General features: G+C 41.8%; 2 protein-coding genes across 2 annotated transcripts; one reads left to right on the top strand and one right to left on the bottom strand.

Moving 5' to 3' along the window:
* The first annotated feature begins 227 nt into the window (after nt 1–227).
* Nucleotides 228–4,693, top strand: kctd10 (potassium channel tetramerization domain containing 10). Its single transcript, XM_084359371.1, has 7 exons — nt 228–318; nt 1,643–1,856; nt 1,964–2,133; nt 2,708–2,794; nt 2,898–2,950; nt 3,057–3,252; nt 3,377–4,693. Exons 1-7 carry the CDS (start codon nt 316–318, stop codon nt 3,593–3,595), a joined length of 942 nt encoding a protein of 313 aa, XP_084215497.1. The 5' UTR covers nt 228–315; the 3' UTR covers nt 3,596–4,693.
* A 74-nt stretch (nt 4,694–4,767) lies between these two features.
* myo1ha (myosin IHa) lies at nt 4,768–16,744 on the bottom strand. Its single transcript, XM_084358885.1, has 32 exons — nt 16,672–16,744; nt 12,891–13,025; nt 12,198–12,313; nt 11,899–12,097; nt 11,735–11,815; nt 11,101–11,280; nt 10,901–10,999; nt 10,701–10,814; nt 10,537–10,608; nt 10,321–10,446; nt 10,188–10,255; nt 10,002–10,107; nt 9,844–9,924; nt 9,666–9,757; nt 9,325–9,419; nt 9,162–9,208; nt 8,308–8,388; nt 7,677–7,782; nt 7,477–7,594; nt 7,239–7,352; nt 7,070–7,146; nt 6,922–6,990; nt 6,742–6,826; nt 6,496–6,658; nt 6,335–6,418; nt 6,158–6,251; nt 6,030–6,085; nt 5,808–5,943; nt 5,648–5,718; nt 5,393–5,490; nt 5,203–5,302; nt 4,768–5,107 (listed from the first exon to the last, which is right to left on the bottom strand). Exons 1-32 carry the CDS (start codon nt 16,675–16,677, stop codon nt 5,081–5,083), a joined length of 3,096 nt encoding a protein of 1,031 aa, XP_084215011.1. The 5' UTR covers nt 16,678–16,744; the 3' UTR covers nt 4,768–5,080.
* Nucleotides 16,745–18,181: the final 1,437 nt, after the last annotated feature.

Raw genomic sequence — 18,181 nt, 5'->3', positions numbered from 1 at the left:
ACTGTTATCACTGTTACTCCTCCAACAGCGGAAATGTGCAGGCTAAAGCTAGCGTAATTAAAACTATTATATTCAACATTTGAACTTAAAGTGAGCTTCTGCGTTGTTACTTAACTCTCCTTTGAGCACATCTTGAACACTCTCCAACTCTGTTTAACATAAAACAAAACAACGCGACCGTTAGCGGTCCCTTTAAACCGAGCACTGGGACGTTGACGTCATTTTTTTATAACTGCGCAGTGCTGGGCCGGAAGGAAGTGGGTGTTAGCTGACTGACGTTAGCAAGCAACAATTAATAAGTCGGTTGCGGGTTCTATGGTAAATATTCTCATTTTTTTTTATCAAAGTTCGTGTACAAACACGCTCCTTACGTTATGTAGAGAAAGTTTAACGATGAATGTCAGAGCGTGTGTGTCTTGTGTCAGATTTGTACTATTATAGGTAACTTTAGTTAAAGCTAACTAACCAGCTAGCTAGCTCATTAGCCGCTCTGGCTAAAATCAAATTACTCCTTACATTAGCCGCTGGATTGATGGATGCGGTTTGGTGTTTAGCTACTTTATAAAACAGAAGACGGATGTGGACTGTCGTACAGGTAATAGCGTTTAAGATTAGCGTTTTGAAAAAGGATAGCAGCCGTATAGCAAAAGTCGGTAGTCCTGTCTGAATGGTCTCTGCCTTGTCCCAGCTTTTTCATAGCTTTTTCATAGCCTTGTCATGGCAGTCTGAACTTGATAACGCTGAATTTCTCCTTAATTTGTACCATCAGTATGAAAGACCCCAGGATATGGAGTGATTTTATGTTTTTTTTAAATTGTCATATCCTGAACAGACGTCTGTGACTATATGAAGAACATTTATTATAGCTTTATACACAGTGTGTAATCATGTAGTTAAACATTTTTCCAGAAAACCAATCATTTTAATAAGACAGCTGTTATTACAGATTCAAATGAGAAAATTAGTCCAGAAATCAAATAGATGAGATGGTACTGTGGTGGAAATTCTTATTTAGAAGTGAACAAATAAAAGATTAATCACAAAGGTTGTCTTTGTGTAATTTCAATAAAGTGGTATAATAAAAGTGAAAGTAAACAGAGTCAGCTGATTGGCCAGGTCATAATTCACAGTGCTTAAAGGTGTAATAAAACGTGAGGTTATTATATTATATAATAACCTCAACATTATATGTGAAATAAATGCAAATGATAAATTTTGCTATTACGATCACATGTTTTTAACTTTGCAGAGTAAATTGTTAAAGTGATATTCTACACTTTTTCTTACAGTCAACAAATCTCATCAGAATAACAGCAATTAACCTATCTTAGTAACTAAAAGCCTGTCAGAGCTTATTTGTCTGAGTCTCCATCACTGTGAAAATGGACACTGTTATTCAAGCTGACTCAATCTGACATATACTGTCCGGGAAGTTTTATATATCGGAAGCCCAGTTAAAAAATAATTTCTCATTTAGTAACAACAAATGGGCTTAGGGAAGTCAGAACAAAACTGAGAAATTGAAAAATATAGAATGACACCAACCTAATCATTAAAATGTTACTGGATTTATCACATTAATCCAGTTACAAACCAGCCCTGACTCAGGTTTCACTTTATATTTCATTATGTTCTGTTCCAGGAAGATATGTCAGGAGAGAGTGTGGTGAGCTCGGCAGTGCCGGCAGCTCCAACCCGGACTACATCCTTCAAGGGCTCCAGCCCCAGCTCTAAGTATGTGAAGTTAAATGTGGGTGGAGCACTGTACTACACTACAATGCAAACATTAACCAAACAGGACACGATGCTCAAAGCCATGTTCAGTGGCAGGATGGAGGTCCTCACAGACAGTGAAGGTGAGCTGATGGTGGACATATTTAAATTATATGCAGTGTTGCAGTGTGTACTCCTGCACTGGATAGGATCCTTTACTAACTTGTGTTTCACGGTTTTAAATCTTTAGGTTGGATCTTGATTGATCGCTGTGGAAAACATTTTGGAACAATCCTTAACTACCTAAGAGATGGGGCTGTGCCGCTCCCAGACAGCCGACGGGAGACCGAGGAACTGCTCGCTGAGGCCAAGTATTACCTTGTCCAAGGCCTAGCTGATGAATGTACAGCTGCCTTGCAGGTACCATTACCAAAAAGGGCTGTCAGTTATAGACAGAGCAATGTATCGATACTTAATCTGTCATCATGTCATTGGAATATTTGTTAAATTAACGCCACAGAAATAATACTTGGTCATGTTTCTTTGGAATAATTTCTGACAGAGTTTTTAATTATCAACTTTAAATTAAGATTTTGATATTAACTTAATTTCAGTGGACTGCACTGTACCGAATATCCCACCAACTTTCTCCTGTTACTTCTTCTTTAACCATACTGTATCTCCCACCCTACTAATAATAATCATAATGGATAGCTACCTTTTAGCCCCAATTTTAATGGCATATTATTCTTAATTGCTCTAAAGTAGAGCCAGCAGCATTGTTAAAAAGCTTTCTCAGCCTGGGGCTCTATGCTTGCAGCTCTGGGTGGAGTACAGTGTGAAAAGCACATTTGTATTGTGGGGGTTGCTAATCCTCCACCATCTGTGCCGCTCTGTTCCAGCAGGTGGAGTCCATCCTCTTGAATGTTGCGGTTTAGCAGGTGGAACTTTTTAATGAAAAAAAAACAACATTTTTTCTTTATTTCCTCTCCAGAACAAAGAAACTTATGAACCCCTTTGTAAAGTGCCTCTGATGACATCATCTAAGGAAGAGCAGAAGCTTATTGCAACGTCTAATAAGGTAGGTTATGTTGTTGTTGTTTTTTTACATAATGTGCTGAATAGCAAGAGAAATTTCTTATTAATGTTTTTCTTTTAAAATGCAAACCTCTTTGTCTTCACAGCCTACTGTCAAACTGCTGTATAACAGAAGCAACAACAAGTATTCATATACCAGGTGAGTCCTCTTCAACTGATATGAGGCGATCGCATGTTTAATAAAAGAAGGATGGAGCAAGTTGTTTTAATAAATGCCGGTCCTGTGACTCTCTCGTCCCCACTAGCAATTCTGATGACAACATGCTGAAAAATATTGAGCTGTTTGACAAGCTGTCATTGCGGTTCAACGGTCGGGTGCTCTTCATCAAAGATGTGATCGGGGATGAGATCTGTTGTTGGTCATTTTATGGCCAAGGACGCAAGATTGCTGAAGTGTGCTGCACCTCCATTGTTTATGCTACAGAGAAGAAGCAGACAAAGGTAGATTTGTGTTTGTAATATCCCTACTCTGAAGAGCTCTTTGCTGTTTTGTGATCACAGAGCTACAGTATGTTGTTTAAATATCTTTGTTAATCACTTGTGTAACACTCTACTTGTCTCCCAGGTTGAGTTCCCCGAAGCTCGAATCTATGAGGAGACCCTCAACATCCTCCTGTATGAGTCCCATGATGGGAGGGGTCCCGACAATGCCCTGCTGGAGGCCACAGGGGGCGCTGCAGGGCGATCTCATCATCTGGATGAGGATGAGGAGCGAGAACGAATTGAGCGAGTTCGTAGGATTCATATCAAGCGACCTGATGACCGCACACACCACCACCAGTGACCTTTTCTCCCTCGACCCGTCGGCCTGTGTCTCTGACCCTGGACAATCTTTGCACCACGCTTGTGCCTTACATCACCCAACGCCTCTCTGTCTCACTTTTACTCTTTATTTTACCAGCTTTTTTTCTCCAGGAGACTACTATGAGATGAGTGTCATGCAACAGTGTGTAGTGGTGAAGTGATTTTTGAGTGTTTGTTTGTGTCCACTTGTTGTCTTTGTCGTGTGGTCTGAGAGGCTGTAGTGTTTTGTTCTCCGTTTGTTAGTCATGATGACTTCTATCACTTTTTTCTGCTAGCGTGCAGAATACCTTAGACGTGTTTGATAGCATTTATCACTGCAGGTGACCAGTTTTACCTGCGTGTGTGAATAAAAAGAATATAGTATTGTTGGTATAAATCTTGTGATTTGAGGTCCTAACATTAAATTCAGGAGAACAAGAATTGTATCATGAAAGCAGCTAAAAAATCGATGTACATAATTTTTGCTTCTCCTTAACACGGTTCTGACGGGTCCACTCTAAGGTCATCAGTGGATTACCTAGATGTTGTACACCATGTAGCCACATGGTGGCAATGTTTTTCTCTTAGAATATGTTACCAAGGTTACTCTGCAGCCTGCAGGTAATGGCAATTAAACCTTTTTTTAAGATTTAATAATTTTTGATACACTTAAGATATCACAGTTGGGTGCAACATGTCACTGTAGTGCTTCTGTCATATTTAGTTTTAACATTTATGCATTTTCCCTTCACTCCACTAAATGTTCATTATTTTCAGTGGAGGGAACTTGAGATGTGACCTGAGGTGTTAAATGTACCGGGGTGATTGAATGATGGATGCTGAGGTTGAAGTGAATGACTGTAACCAGAGATCTCCCAGGCAGGGAGGGAATCCTGTCTACAAGCTTTTAACAGGGAGAGAAATTAGACCTATCCTTCATCGCCGCATTCATCAGAGAATGTAGTGTTTGCACACGATGGGTTTGAGTTGAAATATGTCTAACAATCACAGTACTTGTAGGTCTGTTGTACAGAAGTCAACATATATGTATGTTTTATATTTATACATACTTTATCACAAATAAATTTCTACAAACATTCTTTGGTTCTGTTTTTAATGCGCTCATTCTCATCAGTGAACATAGAAAATTATGATACATATGGCTTCATTTTCTGAAATCAGAATTACATTCTTTGAAGCTGTTTGAGTAAAGTTGAGTATTTTTTTTACCTTGTAGATTTAAATGTTTGATTTATAGTCCAGTGTGAGTCGATGCTGAACACAGAATCATGTTAAAATCATTGTCGACCAGTATTTATAGATGAAAAACTGTGTTGCTGAACAATGAAACAAGCTCATCCATGTTTCCTAAAGTGCTGCTTATTTCAGATCAGGTGTGTCTCCTGTAGAAATGCTGATCTCCCCTTAGGGGTCTCCTGATGAAATATGCAGGGGCGTCTTGTGTGTCTTCTCAACCCCACACACGTTACCGTGTCCGAGCTCGAGTGGCAACCTGCAGAGACAAACAACTTGATTCCTGTTGTATGTGTTTGTATGCAGATTAATTTTAGAGCAGAGCAGTGAGCATAACAATAACACTCGTCTCACCACCATGAGGTGTCCGTTCTTGGCTTTGTATACCATCGGTTCCTGTCCCGTGTTAAAGTCCACTGCACTCTCTTTACCTGCCTGGATTTCAATCTTAATGCTGTAAACAAATATCAAAACACACAGGTGTTTAAGATCAAAGCACATATAAAATCCAACCTCTTTAATGCTTTCTTATACACAGACTCACCTGCCCTGAACCACTTTGACTGCATTCTGTTTGTTCGCAATGACACAGAGTTTAGTCACAAACTCAAACAAGTGGTCGCACTGCATCACAAGGTCCCCCTGAAACAATCACAAGATAATATACAGGCAGATGTATGTTTTGCATATTTTTGTATGTGCATTTTTAAGAAACCTCTATCTGAAAATCTGATTTAAAAAAATATCCCAGCATTTTGTTTTGCTTCTCTTTATAAATATTCAAATATTCTCCACATACCTTCTGTTTAGGGTCCTCACATGTGATGTGGAGCACGATGATGCCATCAGTCAAGTTACTGACCGAAATACCTGCAGTGAGAAGTACAGACACTTTTAACCCAATATGAAAACACGCCTGGTGGTCGGTGTAATATACATTATTATCATGTTGCTCTGACCTTTGAGCGACGTGTACAGCACTCTCTGTTTGATCTTGGCTTCCTCGATCACGTAGGCAGCCGTCTGGGTGAGGATGAGCTGTCGCGGCCTCGGTTTGAAACCATTCCTGTCATATTTAATTACTGGGACGCTGTACTGCAGAAACACAGAATAAAACACAGTGAGTTTATGTGTTTGATTTGATGCTGTACTTCCTCTGGGTGCATAATGACATTTATTACCTTAATGTGCTCATTGCGAATCATCTGGAGAACCCTCACATTTATGTCTTGGTCACCTACAAAGATATTAAATGATTGAACACATTCAAAAAGAAAAACTGAAGTGTGTGAATGTTTCTGAGACGTACTGATTCTGGTGTCCATGAAAGGTTGAGCGATGCTCTGAGGATAACTCTCCTTCTTGCCCTTAAAGATGTTGCTGGTAATGAGCTTCAGTTGAATCTGATGGGACGAAAAATATTAAGTTGCTCGCAAGAAAAAAACCCAAACAAGTATCTTATATAATGTATTTACATGTGTGTTACCTGTGCTTTTCTCTGAGCCGTGATCCCTCTCACATACTTCCGCACCATCAGACGGTAGTGAAGCTTTCGCAGTATCTCTGATGTCTGTCAACAAAAACACAGAGTCGAATGTGAGCTTGTATTTAAACTGTTTTACGGTGAAGCTGAGTAAATCGCTGTACCTCTGTGAGCACAGCTGGAGGAGAAACCCAGGATGTTTTGTCCAGAACGGTCTTTGGCAGATTGTTTTTAAGCCTGTTTAGGTAGTTTTGTCTCACGAAGGCCAGGTACTCCGAGTTATCTGAGCTTTTCGCTTGCCCTCTGTTCATGTAACCTTTGATGAATCTATGATTAATCATAAAATATTGAATTAGTGACAATGTGATGTAGGAGAGGAGCTGTGTGATGACATTTGACTTTCATCTTACTTCTTGATGACTTTTACAGCCCAGGCTCTCTTCTCTCTCTCCTTCCTGGCCTGCACTCCTCTCCAACAAGTTTCAATCTTAGTGGCTGAGGATGTAAAAATAAAACAGAGGGTGTGTAATTGTCCCATTACTCACACAACAAACCAGCATCCCGTCTGTGTCATATGTTGCAGCACTTACCGGCTTCTTTCTGTTTTTTGAATTCACCCTTCTGTCTGTATCCTTTGTATTTGGCCTGGAGCCTCGTTGCTGCAAATTCAGAGCATAAACTCAAATCAGTGTCTAACTTGCAATGTATATTCATATTAAACAGCTGATTTGCACTCACCCAGCTCATGTTTACATCTCTCAAAAGCATCCTCTGTGGCGTATAGAGTCCTCGGATGGCGGATAAATATTTTGGTGCTACAACAAAAGGAAAAAGTAAAAAAATGTACTTGGTTACTCGTTGCTTTAAGCGTGTTTGCTGTGTTGTCTGTAGGAAACGCTGTCCTCACCGTCCCATCTTGTACTCATATGGCAAGTAGCCCAGATGTTGAACCAGCACTTCCACTCCATCAGCAGGCTCTCCTCTCCAGTGAGGCCAGGTGGCTGGGCACAGGGGTTTATATCTGTGAAAATGCAGCAAACAACCTCTTCAAAATGTTTGAAATGCACCACAGAGGAACTCTCTCGAACGTAGGTTTTTAATTTGAAAGTCAAGCACGGGGTCTCAGGCTCTGTGGTCCTTCATACCTCTTTAAGAAGACGTCAAATTTACGTCTGTACGCAAAGCCGGCTCGTCTGACTCTGAGGTGCTCCATCAGGCCCAGGTACTTCACCTGGTGCCTGATCAGTGCTTCATCAAACTGACCTGCGTTTACGTGAGGGAGAATCCAATTCAAACATCTGCAACCTGTTACTAAATTAGCTACATGTGCCGTCTATAAAAGTACCTGGCTGCTTGGACTCATTGGACTTGAGGCAGCGTATGTACCAGGCCTCTTTAGCCATGAGGATCTCTGTCAGCTTCAGCAGGCTGCTCTTAAACTGGGTCGCCACCTACAGACACAACATGAGGGTCATAATCCCCAACAGTTCATCTGTCCGGTACATATGGCTCAGTGATGACAGTCAGACTGCCCCTGACAGAGGAGGAATGACTCGTCTTTGTCTCGGTGGTCACTCTATCCAGACCACTCACCACTGATTCCTCTTCTCTACATCGTACAGACTTTACTTTACTTAAAAAATGTACTGACACCTTATAATAACCATCATTAATGAATGGTTAATTAATGGTGAATTAAACTTTAGTTAACAGTTGTTTCACTGTTATAAAGTGTTATTAAGAATACAATACATTAAATAAAAGAAAGAGCTTTAGCTCATACTTTACTTATGTTGTATTTAATGTATAATATAGTAAATTTGGGGGATAATTGGTGCTACTTTCTATAATAAAGAAAGAGTTGTCAGTTTTTTGTCTTGTCTGCATCACTTAAAAAAAATATTATTCCATAGCAACACTGTAAATCACCAGCTCTGTCAGTGACGTGCGGAGGGTCAAACACGGTGAGAACTCACTGTTTCTGGTCGTCGCCTGCTGTCTGCATCCATCGTGGAGAAGCACTCTTTGACTATGGCGTTTTTAGACTGACAAATCAGCTTTGAGAAGAAGAAAACATTTTGTCTCGTCAAACACAGGTGTAACTAATAACACTGTGAACGGAGTCATCAAAAAAGCAACTCCAGAGAAAGATAGGCGATTGTTGAATCTTATTCCGAGGTTGTCAAATACAGATGCTGCGGGCTGGTGGGTCAGACATCCTAAAGCGTCGCTCAACAAAAAGGTCATCCAGAAATGAAAATCCAGTCATTATGTACCCACAAAACATTTCTGGAGCTTCACAGTGAAACAGAGTTGCAGCGTTCTCCTAAACAACTGAAGTCGATGGGGACTTTTTTTTAAACATAACAAAACAAATAAAAGAAAAACATAAAATGGCTCCACACAGCTCGTCTGGCATAATCCAAGTCTCCAGAAGTCCTGAGATCCTAAATTAATTTTAAAATATTTTACTAACACCAATTTTTGAGCCAAAATCTTCATTTTAGATGCTAAGCCCCTGTCTAAAGTGGGTGCACAAGCTCGACCATGCGTTAACGGTGTAAAAAACCTCCTTTCAAATCAATCTGGGATCTTTGGGCCCCCAGAGACTTGAATTACAACTACATGTCCCCATCTACTTTAGTTGCTGCAAAATTTCACCTGAAGTGAGTAGATAATGACTGAATTTTCCTTTTTGGGTGAACTTTTCCTTTAATGTGAAGTTTCTGCTGTGACGAGTCAAAATATCTGCTGTGAAAACGGTCAAAAAACAAAATAATAAACGTAATCCTTGCCTGAAGAAATATAAAATGTTAATTTGCAGACTTACATCTTTTATGTTTCTATACAACAGGTCATTGTTTTTGTCCAGGAAACCTAGAATGTAACAACAAAGAAATAAAAGGCTGTTAATCAGTCGCAAATAAAAAAAAAAAATAGAAAAAAGGTTCAGATGTTTGAGTAACAGGACTTGACGTTGTGGCTTCTTTTACCCACAACACAGTAGGTGACCTCCCCGGCATAATGCAAGAGACGGAAATCTCCCCTCTCCAGAGTCTTACGTGTCATTTTGTCAGCCAGTTTGTGCCTGCAGTCAAAGAGGTGGAGAGAGACAGAGGGATGAGGAGTGAGAGGCTTTACAGACCAAACCCTAATCCTCCATCTCTATCGGCTCAGTGTCGGCTCGCTCACACAACACCAGCCAGCAGAGCGTCGATGGATGGAGATTTAGTGTTGAGTAGCAGCTTTGAATTATATAATAACGTTTAGACGGAGTTTAAACGAATGCTTAATTACCAAAAATACGCAAATTAATATCACTGTTTTAACTCACGTGACAAAGTGAGGGTGGTTTCCCATCTTGTCCTCCAGTCTCTCCAGGAAGGTGAGATCTGTGGCATCTCCTGGCCTCAGACACTCCTCATCCTGCAGGATTATCATTAAAACATGATCAAACTTCTGCTTCAGCGTATTTTATTCCAGTGTAGTTCAGCTGCAGTAAACACACACACCAGTATGGATATGATCCCTCTGTGTTTCTCCTCCACCAGGTCACAGATGATCTTGTTGTTGAAGAACTGAACCGGCTCCCACTGAGGAGAAAAATGATAAAACGGATTGTGGAGCTCCATTCAACACCAGTCGATGTAAACACACGTGGCAGGATTACCTCAATACCCTCCGCTTCATATTCCTCCTGCTCAGACGCCAGGGTCAGCTGGATGAAAAGCTGCTGCAGCTTCTCGTTGCAGTAGTTTATACAGAACTGCTCGAAACTGAGGAAACGGGTCGGGACAAACACGTCAAAACCATCATCACAGAATCAACCATGGAGTGGGGAAATGTTTCTGCCTACCTGTTTACGTAGAAAACCTCAAATCCGTAAATGTCCAAAAGCCCGATTACAGTCTTCCTTGAAGGGTCCTGATGAAATATAAAGTCAGCGCATGCTCATCCTCACTGCCCGTCATTTTTCATGTGTCCTCCACTCTCACCTTGTTCTCCATGGACTCGTTGATCCTGTTGACCAGCCAGGTGAAGGTCTGCCCGTAGATGGCTTTGGCCAGGGCATCTCTGGCATAGATGGCGTGATCCACTGTGAATGGGCTGAGGACCTTGACAGTGAGACAAAACGAAAGCTGGAGTTCAAACACTTCATGAAAACATAACCATAAGTAAACTAAAGGTCGTGTTAACATGTGTACCTGATCATATCTGGCTTCGATCTTCCTGTATGTCAGTCCCTCTTGGAGGCTGTGAGCATCAACTCCTAATAGCTTCAGGGAAAAATGTGATAAAGTCATTTTATTTTTTGACGTTTTGCAAAAAATCCTGGATATCTAGACGTGTTTAACCTCGATTTTCTTACAGTTGAGACCCAGCGCAGCGCTGCATTGTTGGTCAGGACGGCTTGGCCTTTACTGTTGGACTCAAACTGAATGTTCCCCAAGTGGAGAACGCTCGCAACGATCCCAAACAAGTGCTGCACAGAACAAAAAAATCCATGAGGCAATGACAAACTAGTAGGGAAGAGTCAGTGGTTTTAATAAGTGTCAGCATCCAACTTACATAAGTGTTGATCTCCTCGATGTTGATGATTTGCAGAGCATTTTTCACTGTTTTCCAGTCATTTCTGTCATTAATGGATGACACGATGGCACACTCTCCCTGTCAGACACAGCAAACACAGCATCAGGTTGTCAAATTGTCTCATTAATATTAATGAGACATAAATATTTCACTGAACAGCGTCACTGAGTTATGCATACTTGGGTGAGATAGTTGTAATGCTGGGAGTCTCTCTCCAGGCCCAGCTGCTGCAGGAGGTTGTCCTCTCCTCCCTCCACGAGCTGGTAGAAGATGTGGAAGTTTCTCTCCCCGTGGTTCTGATGCACGACCCTCGACTTCTCCAGCAGGTAGTTCAGGATGTGGCCTCCGACAGCGTCGCCCTGTGGGCATCATGATCCTAAAGACAGCAGCTCTACGACTTACAGAAACAAACAGCCTATGGTCCAGTGGACGGATTAGAAAGATCTCCTTTGGATTAAATGTCTTCTTCTAGGCAGCTAAAGTTTCATTCTCGTACATTAATATTCATCAGGTATTTAGCAGAACTTTCTTCTGTGATTACCTCCATGGAGGAGGTGATGTTTTCACCTGTGTCCATTTCTTGGTTAGATGATTTTTCAGCAGGATTACACAAAAACGGATTTCCACGAAAACTTGGATCCAGGATTTTTTTCTCCCTTACTTATTCCTCATTCTTTTATTTAATTCAGAAAAATATAATATACTCAGGGACTAATGCATGGATCTGGATGTAAAAAGTCTAGGTGGCTTTTTTCTGTATGAATTATAACTGATCTCTGTGAAGCACTTCTGTGAATCTGTCCTTTTTCTTACCTGGCTGTCAAACTGAATGTCCATATACTTCCCAAACCGACTTGAGTTGTCATTTTTCAGTGTTTTGGCGTTTCCAAAAGCCTGCAGGAAAAACACCACATGACACAGACTCATTTATTTGCTTTTTGGTTTGTCTTTACAATGATATAACATAATCACCAGACCTCTAGGACGGGGTTAGACATGAGCATTTTGTCCCTGACGGTGTTGAGAAGAGTGGTGCTCGGACAGCTGATGGCGTAATACTGCAGGATCTTCTTGGAGGCCTCCGTCTTCCCTGCTCCGCTCTCACCGGAGATGAGGATGAAGTGATTGTTGAACTCGGTCAGCATGGTTTGGTAGGCGTTGTCTGCCAAGGCGTAGCTGTAGGGATGCAGGGCAACTTCAGGTTACGATCAAGAGCTTCTTCAAGTCACACAAATGTGGAAATGTTCATAGTCTTCACACAGGTTGTTACACTCACATGTGTGGTGGAAGCTCAAAAAAGTTGATACCCATGTATGTTTCCATCTGTTTCTTATTGAAGATGTCCAGCTCTTTGTAGGGATTGACTGACACTAACAATGTGCCAATGTACGTCTAAAAGAATGAGTTAAAATTATCAAATTAATCGTTAAGATCCATTTGTTGACAGCAGGGATTAAAGGGAAAGTTCATCCAAAAATTGTAGATTGCAGTTTGGGTTGGCCGCCATCCAAAAGCATCCGTAATGAGACTCTAAATCAACTTTCCTTACAAAATGGACCTTTAGAGTGCCAATATAATACATTTATAATTATTATTTTCTTTCTACCAAACAACGGCTGCCAACCGTGTCACTGCACAGAAGGAAGTGTGCATCTACAGGAGGCTAGCAAACTTAGCTAACTAAGAGAGCTAAGACTCTGCTTGAAAGGACGGCATTAATGTTTACAACCCTCTCTTCCATGAAAAGAAAGTTGAAAGTCCAAGAAAATAGTTCCTACACCAAAGTCTGTATCTCATCTTGAGTAACTGGTGCATGATTTCTGGAAAAAAGCTGTATTGCTGTTGAGTTTTTCGAATGTATCTCTACGGCGAAGACCTCCAAAAGTCAGCAACTCACACCAAAACCCATCTAGATGAAGGTAAGGAAAGAGGAAAAATATGCATCTAAAAGCTGCTTTCCCAGACTCACATAGATGAGATCTTTGCTGAAGCGTTTCTTGAGGTTGCTGAGGAAGGCCGCGTCTGTGGTTTCATCCAGAAGGACAAAATCCTGGATTCCAACGCGGTCCCGGGCAGTCAGGGCGCCCTCCATGTCCAGCTGCCCCTGTGCAACAAGTTGTATCAACCATGAGGCAGCCAAATGAGCAACCTGAGAGTCAAATGTCCTCGTACTTAGCATCACGATCTGAAGATTTCTCTGTCGCTTAAACATAAATACTTAACTTTATTACATACATTTTAGTTTTTGAGGGTTAACTTTATAAATGAGTCAAATTAATTATAAACTTTAGAGGAAGCAAACTGCAAAATCAAGAATAACACGTGTAGCACATTTTTGCATGCGTAACAATGATGTTCAAAATTCTCAGCCATGTATTTTGACATGTGCGGCTGGATGAATGAGTGTTTGAATAAATGGCTCCGTGGGGGACGACGGAGCAGCAAAAAGCACCAGAAAAAGCACAAACATGGTCCCTGTTAGTTCTATTGAAATAAGAGGTCCAGAGGTCCTATGTGTCTTTGAAGCAAAGCTCTGTGATTGTGCAGACGAACAGACAGAAGCTAATGATCGCTACACAGCACGCAGGGACCTTGGCTGCCAGCCCGTAGTTCACTAGAGCTGATGCACCAACCAAACACAACACAGTGTGCAAATGGACTCGGGGAGCCCAAAACAGCGGCACATTTAAGAGGCATAGTGGGAAAAATTCCACCAATCTGTTTTGCATTCTCAGCACCAACACTTAGACCAAAGGTTTTCACAGCTTTTGTTGGTTTTGTATTTTTTTTCTCTCTCTCTCTCTCCTTTGGAAGCAGAAGTCCTTTGATTCTCAACTCTCTCTGTAAAAACATTAAAAAAGATAATCCATTGGATCTAATTGACACAAAGCCCTCCGTCCCCCACCCTCCCCTGCCTCTATCCTCCGCCTATGGCCCTCATTTCTTCTGAGAAAGGCCAAGTGTTTTTGTCCTGTAAATACCACGGAGCAGAGACAAAAAAGACGTCTTTAAAATGCAGTCTACAATCCATTACACAAATTCCCCCTGCATATCCATTCAGTAATTATTCATTAGAAAACATTTAACGTCACACTGAATTTCACACTAGGCAGTCGAAACACAATGGAGGAGATTTGGCCTATTTTGGGGTGAGGAGTTGGGGAGGGGTTGGCTGTACAGAGGAAGGGTGAAGGCGAAGGAGAGCGGGAGGAGGGGAGCAGTATTTGTCTGATCTGAGAACCTCTCAAACGGGGCCGTCTTGAGACAACGGGACAGACTAAATAGTGCAGTAACGGTCTGTGCCCCGCTGCTTGCTGTGACACTCATTTAGTGTGCCCTGAGGGCGAACAATAGAGGCTTGTTCTTAGCAATCCTGTGCTGTAATTTGGACTTCATTACTTTGCTCACACGGGGCCCCATGGAAGGATAGAGGAGGCTAGTCAGATGAGAGTGGTTTTTTTTCCACCTGTCAGCCCCGCAGCCCCAATGCTCTCACCCCTCTCCTCAACAATACCCCTCACCCCGTGTCCCCACCAATAACCCTCACCCGACCCCCTTCCCATAGCCGCCCCCCCCCTCCCAGCCACCCACTTTAAGCCAATGAGACAGGTGAACAATATCATTGAAGGAACCCTTTTTTGGACGTCAGAATCAATCTGGCGATGTGATGGTAGTGGTGCTGGTGTGGGGTATCTGTGACACCCCCTTTCTTCATGGGAACAAACTTCTCTCAGGGCAGCACAAGCAGACAATATGCTGGGACAGCGTGACTTAGGGATCTGCCATACAGTATTACAAGTAATAACATGAACAGATAAGCTCCTGTCAAGAGGAGGGATTAATGAATTCAGTGGCGATAATTATGCTAATGTTTTAGGTTTTCATTCAGGGCGGTGACAACATCTAAAGGTCTGTTGTTTTCCATTCAGGTTTCCTCTGGTGTCCTGCAGGTATTTTCTTTTTAAGAAAGCTGTCTGCAGCATGCACAAATGTTTCTAAAGACACTGTGCCAGAAAGGCCGAACACTGAATGGGCGTTCTCAGTCCAAGAGAAGACAAGAAAGTCTGAGTTGAAGAAAAGCAGTATACAAAACAGTCCTCCTCATGCATTTGTTATCTGGAGCTAAAGAAGAGTATGGTCTAGACCTGCTCCGATTGAAAAGCATTGTGAGATAAGTTTGTTGTGAGCTGGCGCTGTATAAATAAAGTCGACCTGACTTGACTCGACTAGCTTTATAAAATACAAACCAAGTGTGGTGGATTGCAGCTCTGGTTATAATTAAGCAGCCCAATCTGATGCACAGCGGAAAGAATGATTATATAATGAGTCCGCTAAGCCGTCGTCAGATCAGGTGAATTGCCTTCGCTACCTCGGAGCACAACCAATTGTATTTTAATTAAGAGATGGTCCCTCATCTTGGTCTAGAGTGTCAGTGTTGCCTGAGACAGAGTGACCTCATCTGTGTGAGGTATCTTCAGAGAGGGAGGGAGGGAGGAGGGAAGCTGCTGCTAAGACGCAGCAATTTACCCACCAAGAAACAGGAAAGTTTATCTCCCTCCTGAAGACGACTCCGTCTAATTATCTCACGTGTTTCGTAATATCTCCTCTTCACAAGGAAGGTTCTCATTAATCTCCAACACTGTTTTAAGTTTTGGTTCAGCTCAGGCTCTTCTCAAAGCGGGAGGTCAACATTTTAAGGCTTATTCGTCTTCTGGTGGAAAGTTAGACAAGAAGATGGATACCATTAAATGCACAGTATGTAATGAAATAAAGATGACGTCATGAAGTAGCGTGGGATCATGGGAGTTGTTGTGATGTGATCTGTAGTCTTTTTCACGTCACTTTAACTCATGTTTGCCAACATCCTTGCTCACTTTCTGACGTATTATCCGAAGTTTACCCGTAAGTTTTAGGCATAAGGCAACCACATTAATCTCAAATGTGCGCTTGCATTAGTGCAACAACACCATTGGCGGACATATTTCCCGGTTCAGCTGTGATAACTGTGATGATTGGCTGTTGGGGGGAAGGGGCGTCATCTCTGGCGTTACAAAACTTTTCTATTCAGAGTGCTTTAAATGGTTTGTCTCCTCTCTTATAGGCTCTCTGGCTTAGTTTAGCACAAAGACTGGAAATGGGGAACAGATAGTGAATTGTCTTTTGACACCAGGCAGAGTTTATTACCTTTAGACTGATCCAGGCTAGTTGTTTCCCCTGTTTCCAGTGTTTGTGCTAAGCTAACATGTCAAATTTAGTTTTTTGATGTGATACGAACATATAAAAGAAAATGTCTAGTTGTTTTTTGACATTTTAATGTGGAAATGTTACTTGTAATAGGAAGCTAAAGTCAGCAGCTGGTTGGATTAGCTTAGCACAAAGACTGGAAACACAAATTGCTAATTGTCATTTTACACCAGGCAGATTTTATTACCTTCAAACTGATCCAGGCGAGCTGTTTGTCCCGTTTCCAGTGTTTGTGTTAGGCTAACCGACTGAAGACTGAAACTCTCATTTAATGGACAGAAATGAGAGTGGTGTCCATCTTCATCTCCATCTTTTTTGAGGGGATGATCAGTCTTTTTAGTCCACAGACTAAATGAAGCTAAGCTCATTTTAGACTTTAGATGCCTTTGGAAAATGAGCACTCACACAATGTACATTCACACTGAACTCAAGCCTCCTGCACCAGCAGTATAGTATATAGGAAAGAGTTTATAGGTGAAAAAACAAACACAAAAGAAAACTCAAACCTGCATGTCTGGAGTTGTATTGTTCTGCTGTCAGATGCAGAATCTCAACGAGGATCCAAGGTGGAAAAAATAAATCTCTTCTCTCCGGAGAAGTCAGACCAGAAGAGCGTGTCCTCCTGTGTCTGCTTGCATGGAGACAATCAGTGAACCTGTAAACACTGAATTGTTGACAGTTAGTTGGCAAAAGTCCAGCTTGCTAAATACTAATTTTAAAAAAAAAACACATTTACTGTCCTCTCCCCCCCTGGCCTGTCTGGTAGCTCATTCATCCAGCATGCTGTGGTAGTGCTGGTGCTGGTGATGCTCGAGGAGGCCTGTGTGCAGCTCCTCCACATCATCCTGACCCAGGACTCAGGGCACTGCGGGCCGGCTGCTTAATCATTCATGCTGTGGGAGGTGGAGGGACAGAGAGATCTTATTCAGTGCTTACCTGGGTATCTACTGCTCCACTGAGTGTAACATAACAGTACAGAAACAAGATCCAAACCACACCAATCCAACCATCCCCCCTTCTACTTCTTCTCTCTTTCTCCTTCTCCCTCTCTCTCTCTAAGCTCCATTACATCACTGCCAACTGCAAAAAAGCCCCCAGTCAGTCTCCCTGCTGGCACAGTCTAGGTCTGGTTACTGATCTTTGATTAGATGGATACATTACAGGCTAATCACCAACTGCTTTATTACTCAGTGTTACAATGCTGGTCAGGGGGAGCACCATTGTTTGGAGCGTCCGTCTGAGCTGCCAGTGCTCAGTGCTTCAGTAAAATGCTGCTGGGTTGATGCCCAAATGCAATTACCTCATTTTTTGCTTGGGAGAAAACAATTATCAGATAATCTCCCTCTGATAGCACTCAAGTGTGAGTATTTTAGCGAGTGACAAAGGGCAACAAAGGTCCCCGGGATGACTTAAACCCACAGGCCACCAGGGCACACTTTAGTCTGTAACCAGCCTTCTGCTTCAGTTTCAACTTCAACTTTAATGCACCAAAGAGAAAATTTGCCTTGCAGCCCATCGCCAGAATAAATGTTGGCAATGTACATTTGTGCAAACACATTTCTTTATATTGCAAATCTATGTATCTTTAGCTTCAAGTTTATATTTTGTGTTAGTGTTCTGCTTATGATCTCCTTAAGTTGAGGCACAAAAAACACTTGTTTAGGGTTTGGAAAAGATCATGTTTTGGCTTAAATATCTATTTTGGTCGTGACAGACACGTCATGACTTTCTTTAAAAAATATCTTCTTTCTGTCACCACGAACACAGCTGAAACCTGTCCTGGCGTAGCCTTAAAAATAGCCAGTTGTATGACACTTACAAATATTGAAACAGCATAGTCCCTAGTCAAAAATGTCCACTGGTTTCACACTGACATTTTGAAATCCAGGCTCGATCTGCAGTCAGTGGTTTTGAAGCCTTCTCACCTGTAACTCCACAACTATCCTCTGAACCCCTGATTTGAAAGTCAAGTCATAAACATGTAATGTGAAGGTGATATGACACGCATTGTAGAAA

Source organism: Pagrus pagrus (assembly GCF_965226575.1).
Source record: "Pagrus pagrus genome assembly, chromosome: 8".
Lineage (NCBI taxonomy): Eukaryota > Metazoa > Chordata > Actinopteri > Spariformes > Sparidae > Pagrus > Pagrus pagrus.
The sequence above is the reverse complement of the archived record's forward strand: the minus strand, read 5'-3'. Positions and strand labels throughout refer to the sequence as shown.

Bases quoted from the DNA above. Each gene is read 5' to 3' on its own strand.
- kctd10 (XM_084359371.1), top strand. The intron at 1,857-1,963 runs GTGAGCTGATGG...TTAAATCTTTAG, and splicing joins GGTCCTCACAGACAGTGAAG to GTTGGATCTTGATTGATCGC. The intron at 2,951-3,056 runs GTGAGTCCTCTT...CGTCCCCACTAG, and splicing joins AACAAGTATTCATATACCAG to CAATTCTGATGACAACATGC.
- myo1ha (XM_084358885.1), bottom strand. The intron at 11,000-11,100 runs GTATGCATAACT...TGTGTCTGACAG, and splicing joins ATTACAACTATCTCACCCAA to GGAGAGTGTGCCATCGTGTC. The intron at 10,447-10,536 runs GTACACATGTTA...CTCACTGTCAAG, and splicing joins TCGAAGCCAGATATGATCAG to GTCCTCAGCCCATTCACAGT.